Source organism: Saccostrea echinata, unplaced genomic scaffold (assembly GCF_033153115.1).
Source record: "Saccostrea echinata isolate AGI-Se365-2 ecotype Australia unplaced genomic scaffold, CSIRO_AGI_Sech_v1 ptg000051l, whole genome shotgun sequence".
NCBI lineage: Eukaryota > Metazoa > Mollusca > Bivalvia > Ostreida > Ostreidae > Saccostrea > Saccostrea echinata.
Genome location: NW_026889800.1, coordinates 8,411,148 through 8,436,794, shown reverse-complemented (window position 1 = coordinate 8,436,794; position 25,647 = coordinate 8,411,148). Strand labels below are relative to the sequence as shown.

The following is a 25,647-nucleotide window of genomic DNA, read 5'->3' as shown; positions in this document are numbered from 1 at the left end:
TACACCGGCCTTTAGGCCTCTATTTGCAAGTATATATATATATATATATATATATATATATATATATATATATATATATATATATATATATATATATATATATATATATATATAATTCAAAAGTACTTCAAAGATGATGTCACAATGTCACACAGTAAAAATAATCATAATAGAAAAAGAAAATGCACAGTTTCCAAATAAGACTAGTGCTTATTTTGTCGACGGTTGTTTTTTAAGAAAAGCAAATTGATTGAAGAATATTGATATTTATTTTAGTTTTCCTTATATTTTACCCAGCCATATTTAATTATATTTTACCAAGCCATATTTTAGATGATTGGCATATATTCGCGGTTTAAGAAAAATATGCCTGCTGTTTCAGTCATGTCGTTATAAACTTCTAAAACTGAAATACATTTATCAGAACTATTCATTTATTTCATTCAAACACGGATATGTACATACTGTCTGGGGTTTATGTTCTCCATTTACTGCTGTATTTCTCCTCTGTGGCTGTAGTTCAAAGATGTGGATTTAGAACTTCTTACAAAAGAATGTAATTTAAAGAGAAGGCACATGTTAATATTGATATGATTTTCTTTTTTAAATTTTAAGATTTCATATTGCACATCTGATCTAGATCTAGAATAAAAAAAATCGAATTTGGTATTTCTAATTAGAGATAATCATGAGTCAAACTAAATTCTAAGGTAGATTTTGGTTCATAAAGACCTTCTGACATTAGAATGGCCATCGAACAGCTTTTTCTGTCTTTTATTATGAAATGCATTACTCGTCAAAATTAAAGTAAACAAAGATATAATGACATTTTACTTGTACTCTGTTATAATGATTAATGTTCAATCATGCCTGCTGAGTGAAACTTTTATCAATATCTTTAGTTATCTTTATATTAGTCTTTTAAACTAAAGTTGATGCTATGCATTCGAGCTTGTATTTATAAATGGTTCATAATAAACTGTTATATGAATTCGTAAGACTTAGTATGTTTTTATATATAAAATGTGAGAGGAAGAATCGACTCTTATTGTTGTTTTTGCCCTTTTTCTTCAGAAATGCAGAAGGAATGATTTTGAAAAGCTTATAATTATTTATTTTTCGTATTTACATGTATTTTTTTTAGTATTTATTTATTTAATTTTCTAGCCGTCTACATGAAATATAAAGAAAACATTTTTTTCTTACCATGCTTATGACTCTTCCTGTCTTTTTCTATTACACTTAAATTTAATGAGGTAAACAAAATAAACAGGGAGATCACTTTAAAAATACATGTATATATTACAAATTTACTTGTCGTTTTTTCACTCCACTAGTTTTGATTTTCAGTAATTTGATATAGGACAATTCCCCCCTTTCGACCAGAGTAGGATATCTTACTTCTTACTTAGCATCTTGTTGTATGTATGTACCAAAGATTTCATTTGTGCTTACACTGAAAAGCTGCATTCACTGAGAAAGGTGAAAAACATGAAGATAACGAACAGTGGTCGATCTAAAAAAAAATAATAATCTAGAAACAAAACGAATCTGTGGACAGGGCATAAAACACGGTAAAACTCACGGAAATTCCAGAGGTGGTGTTAGGTGTCATAGGAGGAGTATGCATCCCCTGTCGACCGGTAACACCCACCGTAAGCCCCATGTATTGGTCAGGAAGAAGGAATATTCCATAGTCAAATTTAATATACATGTAAAAACAAAGGTCTAATAATTGGTATGAAATATGTCGGGTCAAAATAAGACCCAATGATATGTTTGCTACATAGGTCATTACAACGACCACATAACGAAATGCTGACTTTTAACGAGGTTGTTGAAATCCCTTTAACATCAACTTATCTGTCTGTTGCCTTATTTAGCAGCCTCGGTTTAAAAATTTAACTTACTCCGAGCATGCTCTCGAGTAATAAGCTGGCAGACATAAACACCATATTCAGACGATATTACTGCATAAATAAGGAAAATTGTCGATTGAAAAGCTGGTCATCTCGTTTATAATACAATGTACTTGTTAGCTGGCCTTTATATCGCCCATAGTCAGTTAAACATCCAAATATGAAACGGATGTGACAGACTCTGAGGCGTCTTTAATTTTGAGTTAACTGGGATATACCGCAGTTGACATATTTGAATGGAGTAACTATTGTTAATTGACAAAACATCGTTGATATATATGAATGTAGAGTTAAAAGCTACAGCAAATGTTTTCTTTTTCTTATGATCATGTTGAAGTTTTTGAATAAATTCTGCTTTAAAGGAATATAAAAATAGGTCGGCTAATAAAGGAGCACAATTAGCGCCCATCGTAATTCCAACTGTTTGTTGGAAGACCTAGTCCTTAAAGACTACATAGATATTGTCAATGAGGAACTCCAGCATTCCTTAATATCAAATTCAGAGCACTTTTACATGGAATCAGAGTAATTTTTAACAAAGTACTTTTGTTGATGGTCAATTACAAGATATGAAAATTTCCGAGTTTCATTTTTTTTTTTTTTTGAAGAAGCAGTTGTCTATGGTATCAAAAAAGCCTAGTTTTTAATTCATTGGTTCTACAAAGTGTAGAAAAATCGTATGTTTTGACATTACTGACTATTAAAAACATTTGTGATTTTAAATTTTCTAAATTTCTTTGGAGTTTTTGAGAATCCACATTTGATTTTCACCACATCTAGAATATGATGCAGCACAGTACGTCTGAAGTTACTCCTTTATAGCAGTTAATATTTTTGTGGGGAGTAAAGATAGGGGAGAACATTTGCTGATCCCGACAATGTATCTTTTTTTGTAAGATTTTTTTTTAAAGTTAAGAATCCAGTATAAGTATGGTAGTTCGAACTCACCTTCTTTAACTGGAATGTTAAGAGTATTAAAGACTGAAATATGATTTTGAAGAATCTCATCCTCGGAAAGTTAAATGTGAGTATAAGTTGGATTTCCAGATGTAGAATTAAAGCCAAGTTTGTCTAAAATACAGTTAAGATAAAGAGCCTTACAACAAAGACGATATTGTTGCAAGCCTCGTCTGCTGGAACCATAACATATTGTTCATATAGTCTTTCTAATTCTTTTATCACCTCCGATTTTGTGAAAAGGGAAGGAAAGATGGTTGGCATTTTGCCCAATAACTTTCTAACACGATTTTTAAATATATATTCTAAAACAAAGTTTTCATGTCTTCCTTTCATATCTCTCCCAACATTTGGCATAATCTTCGACAGAATTCATAATAGAAATTATAGAAATAAAGTTCTATCGAGGACTTTAAAGTGATTGCCTTTAGGTCGTCATTTTTAACTTATGACGTGTCAAGCGGGACCATAGTTGAAAGAAGAGGAAAAGTAAGAAACACAAGAGGATTCTGTTTTAGATGTTCAATATCTAGGTACTGTAAGGTTTGTTTATAAATGAAAAGTTTGGAAGTAACAGTTTGGGAATATATGTAGGAAATGCATGGTGTAGACTTCAACTTTAAATATGGTGGAATGCAAGACTGAACCTTTTTTATGACCGTCGTATTTTAGAAGCAAGGTCAGATCAAGGTCATCATGTTCTTCCTCGACATTGAGGATAAATGAAATTTTATTGAGAAAGAAACACACAAGTACATGATAACCGATTTGTAATTTCATTTTTGTTGTTTGCTTGTTTGTTTATTGTCTGGTTTCTAAAGGATTAAAATATTGAAGTATATTTGCATAAAGGTCCTTCTTTTGAGGTGTTAGGAATATATAAGATCTTTTTTTTTCATTGTTGTTGCCTATCATGCTATGTCCACTTCTTTTTAAAATTCTTATTTGTTTTTGCATATAAAAAAAGATAATGCCACATATTACAAACATGAATGCCACACATTACAATCAGGAAGTGATGACATTATCACTGATGACGTTTGGAATGTACGTATATTGATTTTTTTCACTCAAAATTGTTTACAGATTGAAAGCTTACAAAGCTGATAAGATTGTAGTCTGTTTGGAAAGTCGTATTTATATAATATATTCTAAAACTGAAGTCCCTAATTAAAAATTTCATTCTCTTCAGAAAATCCTTTAAGACCTTAATTGTTTAAAAATGTGTATTAAATTCATTATTCTGTAGCAAATTTGAAAAGTGCTTATTCCTACGCTGCTGTTCCACCAAAAATGGAGTCCCTGTAAGATTTTAAACAGTGTAGCATTTTTTTATTTTGGTTAAATGGTATAGTTGTAAGAGGAAAAGGAAAAAAAATTATCTTATATAATCTTAACACCTCAAATGAAAGACCTTTATGCAAATATACTTCAACATTTTAATCATTTAGAAACCAGACAATAAACAAACAAGCAAACAACAAAAATGAAAGTACAAATCGATTATCATGAACTTGTGTGTTTCTTTCTCAATAAAATTTCATTTTTAGTTCATATTTTTTTTCTATACTACATGTAACTGTACACTCAAGAGTATTGTATTTCTAATCACATTTGATATGAGCCATCATGACTATACAAAACCCCCAAAATAATGAGGTACATGTATATGCGTGTACTTTGTTGATTTACAACTCGTTTCAATAACAGTGGTTCTATTTCTAGTTTACCTGTTTTAATTTAATATCGTAAAGAACAAACGCAATATAAAATGCACATAAAGTAGTGGCTGTGAAAGCAGAGTAATACACAACTTAATACATGTAGGACAGTCATTCTACGATAAAAGGACCAATTCAGGGTATATAACATGACAGTTGAACAACATGATTCACTAAGGGACATATATGGTGGCATATTTATGCATCTTATGCTGACAAAATTTATTGTCTCCTCCTGCGCAGTCTACAACAGGCAATGCAAACACACATCCACCCCCTTCACCACAAAATAATGCATGATATGTGTATTATTGAATAATTCGTCTTCTGGAAAACCGCTTATTTCAGCTTCTGAAATATTTACAAAATCACGTGTCTATTTTAAGTTTTAGAGTTGAAATTGATCTTTAAAATTATCCTGGTTAAGATATAATAAAGGTAAATTTCTAAGCGACATAAAAAAATCTTAATTGGGCATGTTTTTCTAGAATGCGTGACTGAGTAGTCATTTTCAGTTAAACTAAATAAAAAAAAAATAATAATAAAACCTTTAGCTGAGAGGTTTGTTTCTCTATGGCTTCTATAATATAATAACTAATACATTTAGTAATGACAAAGTCATGATATTAAATAAGTCATAGACTTTTAGAACATTTGGTCTTGATTAATAATATTTGGGTATGTACCGATTTCTTACTTCATTAAAATTGCTTTCGATTGAATATAAGAATATTATTCTTCATTTTTCTCCTAATCCTTTTTTGTGTTGTGAAAGGTATCCTTTTAATCTTTTTTTTAAGTTAAAAAAAATAAATAAATAAAACTTGAATAGCCTGCTTACTTTACCTCTCTTTTTTTTTTTTTTTTTTTTTTTAAATATTTTACTTGAATGGTTTTTAAAGTGAAGAAATTCTTATTACATTTGATTTAAATCTTGTTTAAAATTGAAATTGCACTTTTTTAAAAAAATAGTGTATGCTTGTAGGGGAGTCGTGGATTATATTTAAAATATTGACTGTGAAATTATAGCCCTCTCCTGTCCCAAATTTAGAATTATTTTGTTCAATTTAAAATTTATATTTGACAGTTAATTTTCATATACAAATTTAATTCGAACAGTTCTAAATTTGGGAGAGGACAGTCCGGTAGCTGTGTCCTAGATAAAGCATTACTCATGTTTCAGTTATAATCCCAGCTTAAGACAGGACTTGTTCGCTTTATGATTTCGTAATATACCTTTAACCGCCACCTATCGGACAGGTAAATGAAGACCAAATATGGCGACCAAGTAAACAACGAAATAACACGACAGAAATTTGATAAGGTGTGACTGTGATATCTGAGGAGAAACGATTTGTTTACGCAATCGACAAATAGAACAGGTAGACTGAAAATCAATCAGTTTCATCTTTATAAAGGACGATCATTAACATTAACGATAGTAAACAAACACATTAAATATGATTACTATCTTGTGTCTCGTACAAGTGGTGGATCCTAACTAGTACCAAGTAGGTGGAAGATTAAATTACGAAAGAACTTCAGAATGAAAACATTATCAAGTAATTTCCGTTTGGTTTACGGTGATTTGAATAAATAGATTATGATACTTTTGAAAATGTACCAAATAAACTTTTTAGTATGTGAAATAAATTTATTTTTTAGGTTTATAAACTATGAATAAAGTGTTTTTCTGTACTTCCGTATATTTACACGAAGTTTTAAACATGACTCGGAGTAATCTTTCTTCGACTTATACAATAACTTAACATTTAATTGTTCAAAACTATTAATATAAACCAATTGTTAAATGAGAACGTTAATACATTTTTTTCTTCATTTTAAGTGAGATGGCAGCATTTAACTCGGATGGGTTTTCCGACAACTTTGATGGGTCTGAATTTGATGCCCATCGAAAAGCCAAAATATTGACAGAAAAGAATGAAAAAAGTGAAGGTTTTGACAATCCATGCCTAGACATAGATGATGGAACAGACAGTTCCCCCGCCACTCTTCCGGTCACCCAGGACGACATCCACATCGACACTTCCCTGCAAAGCAATGGACACGCTACCTCCAATACGTCATCATTGACAATGACATCACTTCCTGTTCTATATACCACAGAAACAGGTGGTTCTAAAGTCGTTGAAGAACAGGTCATAATCGGAGGTTCTAACGGAAAAACAATTCAAACTCAACAGACATGTTGCCAAAATGTTCCAGAAAGATGGAGGGATATAGAACGTCAAAAACCCTTGACTCAAACCCGAATCAAAGTGCTCAAAATTTTAAGTATTGTAGCGTTATTTTTATTTTTTCCACTCGGGATTCCGGCTGTTATTTTTGCATTTAGACTTCAGTCCACCCTGAATGAAGGTATAATGCAAGGAAACATAGACAAAGCAATAAGTTTGGCCAAACGGGTAGAGCGACTTATTATCTTTGCCGGGCTCTTTGCTTTATTAACAGGAATTTTAGTTTTTGCCCTTGTTGAAAGAGCGCATATGTCTGATGAAGAATTGAAGGCAAACCTTAGAAACAGAATATTACCTGGCTAATACTAGATATATTATAATAATTAGTAATTAAAGTTGTGAAGTGGTAAAGAACAAAATAGCAGAATCTCTTAAGTGATAAGTGCCAAACATGTTAATGGTATTTTTGGCAGTGTGTATAATTTGGGATATTTTTGTAACTCTTACATTCAGAATCTTATTATTTATTTGTGTTCTTTTACCTGTGAGAATTACTGGATTGTTTTATATTTTTATAGTTGTAATTTTGTTTTCATTGCCACAATATTTAGACAAATAATTGTTTTGTCTATCAACCTTACACTGATATTATAATGGTACTATTTATAGAATCTCGCGAAGTATATATATTTTTTGAGTAGTATTTATAGAGGGAAGGTTTCAGACAGGCACAAATGTCTTTGAGGTTGGAAAACATATAACTAAAGAAAAGACGTTTTGCTTTTGAAGATGTCTTTTTTTTAAAAGGATTTTTGAAGTGGTGTTTTTTTGGTCAAATAGGCAGAGGAATTATTTTTAATTTGCAATAAAATTTTTATTCATAGGTATCTTATCACACACTTGGTCTTGGTCCTTTTATATGATTACTGAATTATTTTACAGTTTTTACCCCGTAAAATGTGGCATTTTCCAATGCAAATGATTTCCATGCTGCTCGTATGGGTACATGTTAAATCTTGTTAAAAAGAACACAGTCAAATAAACATGTTATACAAATTTGTTGTTCGAATTGGGTACATGTTTTACCTCGTTAAATTCAACATAAAACGTGTTGTTCATTCTATAAATAGTAGAAGATTTGAAGAATCCAGCTGTAAATATATACCAAAAAGTATTATTTAAATACCTGAATGTTCAGTTTATTTTGATATTCAGTGTTTGTGATAATTTTGTTGTCACATGTGTTTCTGTTACCTGTTATTATATTTCTGTATTACATTTGGGTGAACATCTGCATCAGATATCATGTTTAAATGTTATATTTGATATTCTGCATAATATTTACAGTATGAATAAAACTTGCAGTATCGATGATTTTCCAGATAGATTTTATTTCTAACTTTAGGTCTTATGATACGTTCCTCAAAAAAAAAGTTTTTGTATTTCTTCGTAATATACCAGAAAGATTGATAATTACTATTATCTTCTAATTCCTAACCTGTTTTTATAATGTCTAAAACACATATTAAACAAACCTTATTGTATTAGCAATTGAAGTGATTTTTAATTTGATCATGTAGTAAATAACATCCTCTGGAATTTGCACAAGAGAAAACTTGTTAACTAGCAATATTTCAATCACAAATTCTTGGGGGAAATTATATATTATTGAGGAACGTATCCTCTGTCGACTTAATTTTGCCTTCTGCTACAATGTATTGAACATATCATCGGTCCATCATTTTTTTATCTATGTAATATTCTATAGCTTTTACAGATTTATGTAAAACGGTACTCAAAGTTTACTATGAATATACTTATTTCTCCTCAACATAAACTATTATTTCTTTTCTTCAGCGTTTTTATTGTCAATGCAAATAAGTTTTTGAACTGAGAAGACATGGCGTTATGTTACAGACAAAAGACCAAGAATTTCAGGAATGCCAAACATCTATAATCTTAGAACGACATCAGAAAATTCAAGACTAGTTCTCTTTTGTTAGCTCAGTTATTCAATACATTGGGCTCACGACGGGAGTGACCAGACAACAGGGGATGCTTACTTCTCCTAGGCACCTGGACCCATCTCTGGAATTTCCGAGGGTTCGTGTTTTATGCCATGTTTACAGATTTGTGTTGTTTGAAGATTTTTTTGAGATCGATCACTGTACATTATCTTCATCCTTTTCATTATTCTTACTGAAGTTGATCAATATATCGCATGCCAATTCTAAAATAGCTTTAAAGTAAAGCGAGATTTCAATTAGATTTTTGCCTACATGTTTGACAAAAAAGATGTCTCCTTCTTAGCAACCGTCCATTGGCTTCCTTTTGTCGATGACGTTTAGAATAGTTTGATGTATTGCATCGTCCTTTACACAGGTAAAAGTTTGTGAAATATTTATCACTTTCTTTTGCATACAAGGATTTCAAAAACCCTGTTTAAAATCAGCTTTTCGCATATTTTACTGTTATAATGGCCTGGTTTGCAAATACAACTTATCATTGCCTTCATTGGGTCGTATTTTGTCTGAAATGATTGATCACATTTGTTAGGTCATTGCTTTTATACTAATTTTGACTACAGAGAACTCCATATACCAGATCTAGGCATAACGCTCACGGCGGCTGAGACCGGTCAACAGGGGATGCTTACTCCTCCTAGGCACCTGATCCCATCTCTGGTGTTTTGCCCTGTTTACGATTCATTTGGATTTAAGAGAAGGATTACTGTTTGTTATCTTTATATTTTACATTTACACCTTCACCAAATGGCTTTGAAAATTAATCCAAAAGTTAAGGAAATTATAGGAGGAAAGTTTCGATGAGATAAAGTTTATGTAACGAAACCGAGGGCACGGGTAATTTATCAAGGGTCGCTGTTGGTACTCTAGTCACTGGTATGTTTATATGGTTATGTTGACCACATTTTATGTAATGAATAACGGCCAATTTTTGGCCTACTTTAGATGAATAATATGACCAATTTATAGGCCATTTCAAAAAATGACGAAATAACCAATTTTGGGGCCAATAATATCTGTATCGGCATAGTTATGAATAACGCTCTATGTAAAGTTTATTACATTTATTGAGAAGATCTAATGGTCCAATTATAAACACATACAAATGGTAAAATGGTGGATGGTTGGTACCACGTTATTCGGTTAATAAAATTTAGGGTGAAGAGTCTTTGGTAAATCCAGGACGTTTCTATTAACTTGGTAGTGATTGACTCTTCCACTAATGGTCATACGTATATATAGACTGGGTACTGTTAGTAAATACCTCTGTCTTATATCCGAAGTATACTAAGCCCCCCCCCCTTCCCCCCGCTGTCGACTGACTTCAATTCATCAAACAGTTGTCTTTTATTTGGACAAAACTTGTTTTAATGTCGTAAAAACGTCAGATGCTGATAACGACATAATCGATATCTAAGTTAGCGGGTTTAACCCCCTAAAAGTTACATAATAACACTGTACCCATATAAAACATAAAGTATATACAAATGTTCAATTAAATTTAAATTAACTACTAGCATTGTTCATTTCTTTTATTAATTGTTCATTGACAAATCTTTCAGTGGGTTCAGGGTCCATTTTGTTCCAAAGTGAGAATATTCCAATTTAAAGGAAATATTTAGGATGAAAAAAAGTGAAGACGAACAGTGATCAGAATCTTGTAAACTTTTCGAATAGTGAAAACAGGGGGAAAATCACACACCTCAAGAAACAGCACAGGTGGGATCAGGTGTCTAGAGTAGACATCCCTGTCGACTGATTAAACCCACTTGAGCCTCTGTGTGGATCAGGTAAACGAAATAATCCGTATATAGTCAAAATAAGAATAAAAACAACGACTTAACGATTCGTATATGAAAAACGTCAGTCAAAATACGACCCAACGGTAGGTTATTATAACGAACATAGTATTTGAGAAATACTTACTTAAATCTTGATTGTTAAAGTCCTGTAACGACAACTTACTTGTCTATAGCCTATCTTGATTGTACTCAAAATATGTCTTGTGTAAAGAGTTCAGAAACATAAACACCATATGCAGGTGATAATGGAATATTACTATATACTAGGGGAGAATAACGATTGAAAAGCTCAACTTATCCTATTTGTCATAAAAATCAGTTCTTATAGTTCGTCATTAACGAATAAAGTCAGTTCAACATTCAAAAAAGCACCAAATGTGACAGACGTCTCCCTCTAGTATTAAAAACATCCAGATATAAAATGTATTTATCTGTTGTGTCTTTATTTCGAGTTTTCACTGGGATATAACGTGTCAATATAAAAATGAATAAAATAAAACGTCATTGTGATATTTTAAGCGACAAATCGAAAGCCAAAGCAGGAGTTTTCTTCTCGTGTAGAGGTTTTTGAATAAATTCTGCTTCATAAAACTTTCCTTGGCTAATATAAAATGCTCGTAGACCTGTCCTCAGAGAAATAACTACATAGACGCAAGAAAAGAGATACGGAGATAAATGTTTGGTAAATACAATATTAACTAGATGGTCGATCGCCAAATCATCGTTAAGAACTACATGAAATAGTAAGTTATATGAACATAAAGATATCATAGGTGGTCTTCATGATTTGATACAGATCTGATGGCGCGTATGACGGGAGTCAATGTCTAACTCAATATCGTCCATGAATTCAATAAGGTCATTGGCATTGCGGGTAAAATATTGTTTTTAATACCGTACGCTAGTAATAAAGAAATGATGGAGGACTGACCTTTATAGAAAAGGTAGAACTCACTCAAAGTCATTTGAAAAGGTAACGGTAATTAGGGGATATATCCCAGTAGTGCATTTTTTTGTCTAGTCGATACGTTTCTTTCAGAGAACACGGGAAATCTGTACGTGACATAAAGGTGACAAAAACATTTTAGAGAAAATTTTGCATGATGCTACACCAACTGTAAAAGCAGAGGAACTCTAACTGCAGGGTGTATGAGGTGTTTTGGGTAACTTAAGTCAACTGTGTGTTAGTATTTTGAACTCAAATGCATATTAGGTGTTTTTATTGCTATTCCTTGAAAAAATGCATTAAGGTTAGACAACACGTTCCTCAATAGTATATAATTTTTCCAAGGAATTCATGATTGAAATATTGCTACTATGAAATACAGTGTATATGAAATATTGCTACTATGAAATATATGGAGATAACGAACAGGATTCAAGCCCAAAAGTCCATTTGAACAATACAAAGGAGCAGAGCGAACACGGACCTATAAAACACCAGAGGTGGGATTAGGTGCCATTGAGGAGTGAGCATCCCCTGCTGACCAGTCACACCTGCCGTGTGCTCCTTGATCGGGAAATAACGGAAAAGTCCGTAGACAATTCAGTATGTAGATAATGGCCTTACTATTATTATGAAAATGTCAGTCAGCATTTGACTTAATGATAGACTGTATTTGCTGACAAGATCATTGTATCGCCCATAGAATGATGACTTTTAACACTTGTATAAGACTTGTATAAGATTTCGAGCAGTCTCTGTTGATATTCTTGTTTTATCAATTTGTTTGTCAATTGCTTACCTCGTTTTAGAAATTGTTCATATATAGAGCATGCTATTGCGTATAGAATCAATAGGTGATAATGGTATATTGCTGCATAAATATTGGAAATTGACGATTGAAAAGTTAAAGTCATCACGTTTATCATAAAGCTTGGTTGTTATATTAACATTTAAGTCTTTTTCTAGTAAAATATCCAAATAGGAAAAAGGATGTGTCAGATTCAACGGTATCTTTTTTCAAGCTCACTGGGATATATTGTGTCAACATATGAATGAAAATCACTATTGTTAATTGATAATACATCGTCGATATATCTAAATGTCGAGTTGAAGGCCACAGCAAGTGTTTTCTTCCTCTGATATATAATTTCGAATAAATTCTGCTTCATATGAATACAAAAATAGGGATGCTAATAATTGGGCGAAAATTTGGTACCCATGGAAATTCCAACAGATTGTTGGAAGACCTTGTCTCCAAAAAACACTATAAAAAGTGTCCTCTATAATAAATTCAGGAAGTACTTTACTGGGCATTTGTGCATTTTTCCAGAGGAAATACATCCTATATATAATTCCTTTCGGAAATCACTTGAATTGCTGAAATTAAAATCTTTGATTAATATTTATTCTTTAGATACTTTGAAAACAGTGATTTACGGAAGCTCAATTAGGACCTATCAAAAATATATTTGAATTCAATATTGCGAATTGTCGAATTTGTTATAACGAATTTAATTCGTTATAACAATCTTTTGAATTCGAAAAATACATATGAATTCGATAAAACGAATTGTAACATTCGTTTTAACGAATTTAATTCATTATAACAAATTTAAGAATCCGTCTTAACGAATATAATTCGTTATAACAAATTTTAGAATTCATTAAATCGAGTTTATTTCGTTAAAACAAATTTTTGAATTCGTTATAACGAATTCAACAAATTTGTTATAGCAGATCAAATTCGTTTTAACGAAATAAATAAAAATGATATAACAAATTAAATTCGTTATAACAAATTTGACAATTCTGTTATATCGAATTCAAAAATATTTTTGATAGGCCCTAAATGGGATTCCGTAGTAATTCATAAGATACTAACTTTTTGGTATATTACAAAGAGATACTGAAGGAAAAGATACACGAGGAACAAGTCGTCAGACCGTAAGGTGGGATAGAACATAAATCCACCAGTAATTAAATGATTGGCAGCCATGGTCTGCAGACTGTCAATTAAGGCCAGAATAAAACCTCTTGTGGTTGCCATTAGGAGTAGAATTTCACAGTACAGTAATGATTCGTCCATCTGGTTTTGATACATAGTTCATTATATAGGAATTGTACGATATAAAGCATGTTAATTAACTTAGCACCACTGGATTTTTTGTCGGACAAATGTTCAAAAACGTTTAGGTTTCATAAGTATATATATTTCGTGTTAGAATTTTATCAACGATATAATCTTCATAGAATGTAAGCAAAATGACAGATATCCGTGAGATGCGTGTCCTACTGTTTATATGTAGAAATTTAATGATAACTTGGTTAATTTATTATTACATAATTGTTATTTTACCATGCTACAAGGAACATATTCCACTGACCATGCTGACTGAGTTCAGTTTTTGTATTTCCAGGAGACCACTCAGCTGTTTATTTTCTTTATGTAATGAAATCTGTATATGTATTATTATGCTTAAGAAAATCACACGTAGAAAAGAGATATCAGATTTGAACACAGTCGGAATCCTTGCAGCATAAACATAAATACACCAAACGGTTGAAACCATGAAAATTTTGAATAGTACGATTTTACCAGCTTCTTATTCTTCCCAGTGTCAGCCTGTATAAATGGAGCCCAAAGTTTTACACAGAAATTAGATAATCATAAAGAGGTAAAATCAGGATTCGAAACTGAATCAATAATAAAGTTGAAGACTTAGTAATTTTAACTGCATATTATCTTCTATCTTCAATATTTGTTGAAATAATATAAATCACACTAGACTCTCTCTCTCTCTCTCTCTCTGTATACATGTAGGACTCCAAAGTGCGAAGGGACTCCAAAGTCCGATGGTCACGCCAAAGTCCGATGGTCTGCGCCAAACCCCGATGGTTTGACACGCCAAAGTCCGATGGTGCAGAAAAACGATTGACGTTTGTGACGTCATAGTACTACTGCGCCAAGCTGCAATGCCGCGCCATGCCAAGGTCTTAAATAAGTGTAAATAGATATCATTATGCGAAAACTAACCCTAATCTCTCGGATAGGTGCGAAACTAACCCTAATCGCTCGAAAAGTGTGTAACAACTTTAACCTAGATATCTTGGGTGGGTGCGAGACTAACCCTAATCACTCGACTAGTGTGCGAGGACAAACCCTAAATCTCTCGGGTTGGTGCGAAGCAAGGTCTAACCCTAATCAGTCGAGTGGTGTGCGAGGACTAACCCTAATATCTGGTCGGTGCAAGCAATAAGCAAAATCAGTAAAAATGTATGCGAGGACGAATACTGAACTGATGGCTTTTGAATGCAGGACAACGGCGTCAAGGATTGACGTCGGAATATTGTGACGTCATAAACGTTGATTGTTCCTTGGCACCATCGGACTTTGGCGTGTCAGACCATTGCACTTTAGCGCAGCGCGTCTCATAGGAAACAAGCCATCGGAATTTGGCGTGACCATCGGACTTTGGCGTCCGTACCGACATCAAACCATCGGGGTTTGGCGCAGACCATCGGACTTTGGCGTCACCATTGGACTTTGGCGTCACCATCGGACTTTGGAGTCTTACATATATATATATATATATATATATATATATATATATATATATATATATATATATATATATATATATATATATATATATATATTATATATATATAATTATTGCGGTTAATGCTACGATACATAATGTACGTACAAAGCCAAAAGAACACGAGACGACAGTCAGTATATTATTGCATGGGAAAGGCGGCGTATCATTAATTGTCCCATGCTTATGAAGCAGCAGAATATTTACAAATTCTAGAAAATGAGCTTGCATGTTGAAAATAATCAATATTAATGATATTAACACAATTCAAAGCTACAGAAAATGCTTCTACAACATACATTGCTTCTTTAATTGCATTTTTTTAAATCATAAATATATAAATTTTTGTTTTTGTTTGTTTGTTTTGTTTTGTTTTTGTTTTTGTTTTGTTTTGTTTTGTTTTTCTTTTTTGTTTGTTTGTTTTTGTTTTGTTTTGTTTTTTTGTTTTTTTTTTTTTTTGTTTTTGTTTTTTTGGTTTATTATTATTTCTTTTCATTTGCTACCCTACAAATTTCAGGTTGCATTACAAAAACAGTTGTACAATCATGTATATAAATAGAATGATACAAAATAGAGGACAAAGGCTTAAAAAAAATTACAGAATTATGCTGACTGTCTTGTTTAGTCAATGTAGGCATCAACACCGACTGTACACAGACAAAATGTCTGCAAGTTTTTCTGAAAATAGAACGGCTCTTTGTCTAATTCTGCTTTACTTATTTGATTTTGACAGTTTAAATAAGTAGAAAATCATGTTCCCATAGATATTTGTAATTTGCTCTTTTTGGTTACTTAAGTAGATTACATTATATATTAAACCAAGTAATGAGTTTACAGGCAAAATATTTAATTATGTTTGAAAATTATCCTTGTCAATTTCGTAAAGACAACAAACACTGCAATCTGTGTTGGCAGGCTGTCAACATAAAACAACTCAATATGACGTTCCAAGAATTGCGTGGAAAAGTGCTTTTCTGTGTAGAGAGAATTCAGGTCGTAGAATAATAAAGCTTATCATTGCATCTGTTCCTTGAGATCGTTCTCTCCTCCAGAAACCTCGATACTTAATGTTCACAATTCGTCATAGAATTACGATATTCTATGGAAATACATGATGATTAAAATTTCTCAACTTGTCATAATTGACTCTAAATCGGTCTCTTGTAGTTCGATATTTACATTAATGAAAATTGATATGTTTTCTCTGATTTCATCACTCGAGGAGGCCGAGCATGTTGTGGCAACCAATCATAAACAATTAGGTTATTGACTACTCCCTCTACTGTTTTCGCTGAGACAAAATGTAGAAAGTGTTGTTTTTCTTTGTTAGTCATGACTTCATAAATGAAAGTGGGATTTTTTGGAATTGAGGAGTGTTTATAACAATATCACGTATTTATATTTATCATGTTTATATCAATAGAAATAAGCAAGAAACGAAAATAACCTTATCAATTTTCATCCGTATAACTTCTTATCCAGCTTCCCAAAAGAATGGTTATCACCATTTTGGACATAACATATCAATAATGTCCTATGTTGAATCACTAAAACAGTTGATCAACCAATAGAACACGTGCTTCCATTGTGTATCTGACGCCTTACTTGAATTTTTTTATGCTGGTCACCGAATTTTCCTTAAATATACATATACAGCATTTGGCATCCATATTCAACTCTATTTTCCTTCAATAAGTGGGTAAATTTTCTATCCTTATCTAAGTAAGGCAGAATATTCAATGAAAGCAAAAGGAGTTGATGCCACTTCCGGTACATTATTGAAGTTCCTTTATGGAGAAAAGAGAGTAGGCTTTATGTTTTATCCCTGTCTGTCCGTCTGTACCTTTATTTAGCTGTCTTCAGTCCGTTAAGTTTTGTGAATTAAATTTTTGAATAACTGGATTAAGGACATTGGCAAGTCAGGGTTTTCCGGAGAAAAAAGGTTTAATACATGGGTTTTTTTCCTTATAAAATAGTGATTGAGAGTGATCTCCCGTGTAGAATTCTCTAAGCGGTGAAAACTAATAAAGCGTATGTTACAGAGGTAAACAAAAGCACGTGCACTTCGAGCTTCAACGGGTAGAATCATCTATACAGCAAGAAAGAAAAGTAGTAATGGCTTTGTTGTACTTGTATTCAGGGACAAAGAGCCAACAGGTCGTCATTTACCATTGTTATGCTCAGTATGCTGGAAGGGCAAAGATGTCATATATACTAAAAGGTAGGTCGACCATGCCAACTGAGAACAGTTCTTAGGTCGTGTGAAGGAATCAGCATTTAGTAATTACAAATAAAAGTTAAAAATAAATCCATGCCAATATTTTTATGACAATGTGTTTCAATCAATTCAGTCAATTACATGATAAAAACAATCAACCAGTCTCTTGACCAATTTTAGCTGTTAAGGGACGCAACTCAAAAATGATGATCGGTGCCGGTATATCCATGTCTTGTTTCTATATATATTTTTTCAGCCAAAATATTTAGAAGTCATAGGAAATGAAGATACAATAATGTATATAATACAAAAACTGTATGAAATAAATGAGTTTTGAAGAAATATTATGGTGAAAAATTTTGTAGGTCCCTTTTATCAACATTTTACATAGGAAATGCATTAAGAATTGTAAAAACACTAATTTGACAAAATCTAAAAAAGAATGTTGGATTGGTAGGTAAAACGATCCAGAATATAGCATGTTTAGTGCATTTAAACCTACTCAGAAGTTCTTGAAAAATTCTATACAAAAACCAGGAACCTTGCCAATGTCCTTAAGACTTGATAACTGAAATATATGGAGATAACGAACAGTATTCAAGCTCAAAAGTCCATTAAAGTCTTAGGATTGATTTTTGGGTTTAATTGGATTTAGACCCTTTTTTATATACGTAATGCCTCTGTATTAACTGAATGTGTGAAAAATATGTTTTCCGAAAGTATAGTTTGTTTGTTTGTTGTTTAACGCCCCTCTCGAGAATTTTTCACTCATATGGAGACGCCACCACTTGCCGGTGGAGAGCTGCAAATTTTGACCTATGCTCGGCACTCAGGGCCATTGAGCAGTGAGGGATCTTTTTCGTGCCAGCACCTACTGCGACACGGGACCTTGGTTTATACGTTCTCATCCGAAGGACCGGCCTCAGCGTCCCACAGTGGGATTCGAACCCGCGACGTAAGGATCAACTCCGCGACTCTAGAGCAGACGCTCTAACCACTGTGCCACGCGGACGACCAAAAGTATAAGTTAATTTTTAAAATTAAATGGAACATAGATGTTTGTAAGAAAATCTGGATTAAACAACAAGATACTGAATTGAGAATTATCATATACATTATCGTATATATAAAAGTTGCTCATCAAGTTTGAGTTTCATAAGACTGCTTATTTTATGGTTGTTTTAATAGACGAATTGAAGTTATATAATGAATATCATGATTATATAAGTAACTTTTCATATATCATACGAACAAGTTCACAAATGCATAAACTTAACCTTTAGATAGAAAGAAATCAATCGGATCCTTTCCCTACTTAAGTAATAAATCACAGTGAACTGTATTGTTCTCTTCGTTTTCTGCCTCGTTGAGTGAACCATTTTTATTGTAATTAACTGCGTAATAAAGTCATTTGAACTTTTCACCATAAAAATGCTATTCGACTGGAAGCACTAAACATTTTATTAATAGATTTCTTTTAACAATGTTGCTTTCACTGATCGACTTAATTACAAACTTCGTAGGCTATACCTGTTGTTGTATTGTAACGTTATATTGATTGGAATTTCATGTTTTTCCCTATGTCTCGTTCTCTTGTCCAATACATCAAATTAAACGACATCTTTATGTTGAGTAACCCCGCCCCATTTCAAGAGGTTTTTTTCTGTATTTTAATTGTCTGGACAAAAATAACAAAATGAATGCATCTTCTAATGTGTGTTCAACATCTGTGTATTACAAACATCCGAAGAGTGAGAGATCGTTCAAAATGACTTCATGAAATGATGGCAACTGTTATGAAGATTATGACTCTAAGTGGCTTTCGTAAGTTCCTAACAATGCATTCAATCATTGAAGAAAAATGAAAACACGTCAAAGACCACAGCTCATTAAGGCTATAAATCTGTTCGAGGACCCTCCATCACATGTTGTGCGATAGGAAATAATTGCCTGCAATCTGTTTCCCTACGTAAGACGAGTTTTAGAGATTGTTTAATGCTGTGCATAGAAACATTGTTAGAAAAAAAATGATTTGTGAAAAAAACAAATTCAAAACTCCTGATTCTGATTCCGGTACAATAATCTTTATAATAAACATTAGACACCGTGTTAATTAGAAACTTAAATAATGAAAGAACAAAAAAAAAGCCTTTTGTTAGCTGTTAAATATAAAATTCTTACTTCTATTTGGTTTTGTTTGATGCATAAGTGTCTAAATATTGAAAAAAACGTAGACTATTATAAATAACATTTCTTTTTTTCTCCAGTTTTTTTTTTTTTTTCATTTTATATGAGCTTGCAAAATAATTCCAACATGTTTAAATTCCAACATGTTTAAAGAACAGAAGAAAACAATTATAAGTGGTTGCATGTCGACATGCCTAGTACACTTTGAAAAGGCACCAAATGCCAAATTGGTCTCTTTGTTTCTGGCACAGAAATTAACGACAAAAATGTTGGGAATGGGTGAAAAATTACAATAAGTTATTCATTACAATAGGTATTACAATAAGATATTCTTAAAATTTTGAAGCAAAGATGTTCATTAACAAGTAAGAATGTAATTAGTGTTTCCGAAATATCTGTCCAGAATTGCTTATATTTTGTAAAGTTATTTTCCTGTAAAAAGATGGAAAGTGCAACCTTTATGATCATATCGATATTTGAAGAATGCTTTTGTTTTCATTAAAGGAATGTGCCTTAATTCTGCTCCTAATTTCTTTTATATACTTGAAAGAGTTTTCTTAAATTTTGTTTGGTTTCTCTGATTTTTCTAAAGTATGGCTCTTCAGAATGTCCATTGAGACGGGTTTTTTTTTTGTCCAATTTCAGATTTCAAGAGCTTTTCAATATCGTTTTTCATGTTCTGTCTGCAAAGTTTTCCGGTCAAATTAATTTTCTCGTGTTATTATATTCTATAGGTACTAGCCTTCCAAAACAGAAAAGGATGTAAAGACTTTTTTGCCATGCTATGATATTTGAGTGGTGATTTTTAGATTTTTAAGTATACATATATATGAATGTGTGTTGACGTCCTATGATGATTCAAAGATTGAGTCAGACGTTTGTTCTGTGTCGTCAAATCAATGGGAATGAAGATCCTGGAATTCTGAATGTATTTTTTCTCATTTTTAAAAATAGGGACTTTGTCCTTGTAGAGACTTGTGGACATTTTTTTTCTTATACGTCAGGATAAATTTCAAAGATATAGTTTATTTTGTGTTATTAAATAGCCTATCTAGATAAACATAAGAAGGAGATGCATATTCATTGCATTTCAAAATTCAGGAAACACAATCTTGTGAAAATTCATAATTATTATTAAACTGCTTTTTTCAGAAAATACACAAATACTCTGACGTTCATATTAAAAAAAGTCTCGAGTTCCTAATTGACAATATATATATAGTATTAAGAGACCAGGTCTTCTAACAATCAATTTTAATTTAGATGGGTGAAAATTGTGCTCTTTCTTAATTGACCATCTCTTATATGCTTATGAAACAGAATTTATTGAAATGTTCTTCATGAGAAGAGGTAATCTCTTGCCGTGGACTTAATCTGACATTAAGATATTTCAACGATGTTCTTTCAATTAACATTATTCATTTCATTCATATGTCGACTAGATATATCCCACTGAAGTCGACACCGTAGACACATCTGTTTCAGTTTTGGATGTTTTACTAACTTCAAGATGCTATTCGCAAACTAACAACTACACTCTATGCCAAACGGAATGATTTCATGTTTCATATTAATTGTTGGGCTATTGCTTTGTTACAACGCACTTTGAACAATTACGCACTTGGAAAAAAAATTCGTGCGTTAATTTTGGGACCAAGTTAACGCACTTTGAAATAAAAATATTTCATTACAAAGTACATTAATATCGACAATATTAACGCACTTTGAAAAACAAAAATGTGCACGGCTTGGTCAATATTCTTGCAAATTTTAGGTATGATAAATAATTATTTGAACCTGGTCAATCTGATTAAAATCAGATCTTTGTTACGCTCCGAAATTTTGGTGGTCGCTGTGACATCAGAATTTCGGAGGGTAACAAAGATCTGATTTTAATCAGATTGGAACCTGGTTGGATAACTTTTCGGTGATGACGTCACTTCAGGATATGAAATACAGACGTTTTTAAATTTGTAGGAGTTGTCTTGTTCCCAGAGGTTCTCGCAAATGCTATAAAAGGGAAATGGGTCTTTTAAAAATAATGGAGGAATGATTGTTTAATAGCACACTTTGGCTTCTTTTTTTTAGCAAGTCTATACGTACGTATACATTAGATGACTACAAGTTATTTGGAAAACTAATACTATTACTAACGCATAATTCAGCACAATGGTATGAAAATAAATAATTAGGTAAAAAAAAATGTACTTTTTACGTTTTATTTGTTGTAGGATTGAGGAATTTAACTTTTTAAACACAAATAGCTATTTACTTGTATCATCAAAGAAATTTCTAATGTTTAACAAACATGTTTGTAATTGCAATACGATAAACAAGAGGGAATTTCATCATCATCTCTCAACATTACCACCTACAGATAGATAAACTTCGCTTTCTAGAGCACGAGCACGGAATAATGTTAAGTGTACTTTTACCAAAAATTTTTAGAATCAATACTTAAGAATGTAGGAAAATTATTTTTACATTAATGTTGTTCGTGAAAATCACTTTTTATGGGAAGTTTTATGAATTGATTGTACATATTGAAAGCTTTATCTTTCCTCTTCATCACAGCACAATGATACTAGTTTTCTGACTTTGCTTTCTTTTTGTAAATGCGTGTAGATCTCTAGCTGATTTTCAGCCCTATGTTTAATTTTTTTTCTTGACCCTGGACTTTAAGAAATTGGTAATATTAACCTTTTTTCTCGTACCTATCGAGATTCAGATGACTTTTTGCGTTTGGTTTTTGATCAAAAAATTAAAAATCCAGTTTTAGTTTCATGCATTTTTCAACAAAAAGTAAGTCACTACTTTTTGAAATGTCATAAAAAGGGTTTTTTTCATACTTTAATCCAGTATCTAAGTAACCAGATGTTGTGTGAATCATGGCTTCTAAAGGAAACTGAGTTTCATTTTAAGTCATGAGGTCCCTAATTCCGTATTTAAATGCATTTTTTCTTCTTGGAAAATTTATACATGCTATAATCAGTATGAAATCTACAAAAAATGAACCTTCTATCTCTGGTTAACGTGGGAATCATGTGTTTAAGGTATTCAACGTAAAATGGCCATATTTTGTACCTGATAAATGAATAGTCCGATATTTATAATCTTGGTAGCAATTTGAAAGTGTTATCTAATAAAAAATACTCCACCAAAGGATTTTAGAAAATTTTAATTGTTGTACAATTAACAGCACCTTGAATTTTACACTGAAGTATATGGACAATGCATATGTTTTTAATATATTGTAAAAAGAAATTTGAACTTCATACAAATCTCTTGGTGAAAATGTGCATATACACTCCCTTTATTAAAATATGAAATAGAATGGATCACATATCACAGATATTTTGACAAAATTCAAATTTGCTTCTTTTCATCAAAGGCAGATAACTTTTCAAAACCTTTAAGGTGCAAAATGGCCGGATTCTTATATGCTATTACTCATGTGAATTTGTTTCATTTCATTTTCATCCTGGTTCAACTAGGGTATACGTAAAAGTAGATCCATAAAACCTATTAACATCTTTCAAATTTAAAACAAGGAAAGAAATGGTTCCCTTTATAACACAAAAAGTGAGTGTTTTGCCTTATTACGTTAAATAGTCCACAAGAAGAATTATAACCTAAATGGTTGAAAATTTGACACTTAATCTGTATTGTCATCACAAAGGTCGACAGGTCGACAGTTGACACCTAAACTCTTATCCCTCAAAATAAAGGTTGACAGGTCGACACCACATTGCTAAATCTTATCTATCACAACAAAGGTCGACAGTTGACACCAAATTGGGATACTATTTTCCCTTAAAACAAAAGTCAACATTTGATACCCGTTCGGTTTCTTTTATAACTCAAACAAAAGTTGACAGGTCGAAAGTTGACAACCTCTCGGTATTCTTTTTACCCTCATAACATCCTCTCGAACTTATAAGCTTTGTCTTGCGCGAACAAACACAAAACATTAACGGTAAGTCTTGTAAAACCACTCGATTGATCGATCCCACCCGAGTTTAGGGTTATTCCTCAAACACACCTGATGGATAAGGGTTAATTTTCGAAATCTCTCGAGAGTGTAGGGTTAGCCCTCGAACCCACCGAAAAGATTAGGGTAAGTCCTCAAACCCACCAGAGAGAATAGAGTTAGTGCTCAAATCAACTGGAGATAATAATTTCAAGCTAAACTGTGAAATACAAATTTATATAAATAAATTTAGCAATTTTTGTAATGCTGCCGCTTAATGAAAGAATTATATCATGAAGCGGTTGAGGATGTCAACTATTTATGCAATAATTTATGACATTGTAACGCTTAATGATATTTCAATCATAAAGCGGCATTTTATCATTAGTGGTTGCTACAGTGCGTGTTAAATGGGCTATTTTATCACCACTTTTGGCTCAAAATAACTTTTCAAACTCATGTATTATACATATTTTGTCATGATGTCCGTCACAAACAAATATTTACATTTCCAAATATTTTTCCTTAAGATTCTTTGCAATTAAGAAGACTGTTCATTTTCTCATGAACTACCATGGATGAGCATGAATATATTTCCATTGTTACGTCATAATATCGTACTGGACGTCAAAACTATAGTGCAAACTGTTTTGCTTTAAAAATGACAGTTGAATGACAAATATATGTGGCAACTCATCAGAGAAATAATGTAAATATAAGAAATGAATTTAATTTTTGAAAATTCATGAGGTACATGAACTACAACGCCTCACGCCGGCATATTTATCATGAAGCGCTACGCAGCTCTATTAAGGCTGCATAAAGGGGGCGGGGCCTAATTTATACGGGAAAAGTTTACTGTGACATCACACAAATATAGCAATTCCTCACAATAACAGAAAATGAAATAATTTGCGAATCTAAGCTGCATAAGAGTAATGAACTACATCAAAACTTACCACTGCATTCATTTTTGTCGCTAGTTAAATCCCACACAGCAAGATATAAACAAGTCACTGATCGCAATGCACTTGTCGACATGACGTCATCATGGTAAAGTTTGACGCATTTTATGTGCAGTGAGAGGCGGATCAAGTAATTTTTTCACAGTGAAAAATGCATTTTATTATTAAACAGAATATTATTTGCAAATCTTAGGTAGATCATTAATACAAATCTGAAACGTTTGTTTAGTGCCATTATTTAAAAAATATCGAGAGAATGTATTGAATTAATTCTACCGTGTTTTTGTCTACAGGGTGTGCATGTTTCACGCCGAGGTGCCTCATTAAATCGCCTTTTCGCAAGGGCATACACTTAATAGATCTTGACCATTTTTTGAATACACATAACGGACGTATTCCTTAACTTGAAAAGTGCTGCTGCTTTCCTGAAATCGATAGCATGATTTAATAAACACATAAAATACTTGGTAAAGGTCACACATATTTCAACATTAGCCAGATAACTTGAAATTTAAACTAATAAAATGCGAATTCTATTTAAAGCAGCAGCACTTTCCATCAACTACAAGTTATGTAGAAACAAACTATTACTTTAATTTTTAATTTTAACTAGGGTATGCCCTTGCGATATTGAAATTTGTTTGTGACCTACATACAGTACACATTACATGCATTTATCACGTGACTAACAAATAACGTGACCAAACCAAATTCAGTACAGAGCGGGGTATACAATGTTATTTCAAGGAATGTTAAAGTCATAAGATAATATAGTACCTTTACAAAAATAAATTCAGTCTAAAAAGATATGTATTTATGCACGTTTATATTCTGTTGATTTCTTTGAAGTACGCCTTAACAGTGCTGCGTAACGCGCTTCATGAAATATGCCGACCTGAAACGTCGTTGTTCATGTCCTCATGGATCTTCAAAAATCAAATTCATTTCTTAAATATCTTTTTCAGCTTGATATATATATGCAATTTTTAAACCTACTTCTTTTTTTAAATGACTTATTTATAGGTCACAGTCAGACGTATTAGAAGAAATTTTGTATCTTATTTTCAATATGTATTTTACTTTCTCATTTCATATTACTATATAATCTTCTTCAAATTTTGGGACTGACTCTTTTTTTATC

General features: G+C 32.1%; 1 protein-coding gene across 1 annotated transcript; it reads left to right on the top strand.

The window, feature by feature from the left end:
* The first annotated feature begins 5,874 nt into the window (after positions 1-5,874).
* Positions 5,875-8,167, top strand: LOC133203615 (uncharacterized). The gene is made up of 2 exons (XM_061339386.1): positions 5,875-5,979; positions 6,444-8,167. The coding sequence occupies exon 2, from the start codon at positions 6,448-6,450 to the stop codon at positions 7,156-7,158; it is 711 nt and encodes a 236-aa protein (XP_061195370.1). The 5' UTR covers positions 5,875-5,979; positions 6,444-6,447; the 3' UTR covers positions 7,159-8,167.
* The last annotated feature ends 17,480 nt before the right edge of the window (positions 8,168-25,647 follow it).

What these genes read in the sequence shown, in the direction of transcription:
- LOC133203615 (XM_061339386.1), top strand. Translation starts at nt 6,448, where the DNA reads ATGGCAGCATTTAACTCGGATGGGTTTTCCGACAACTTTGATGGGTCT.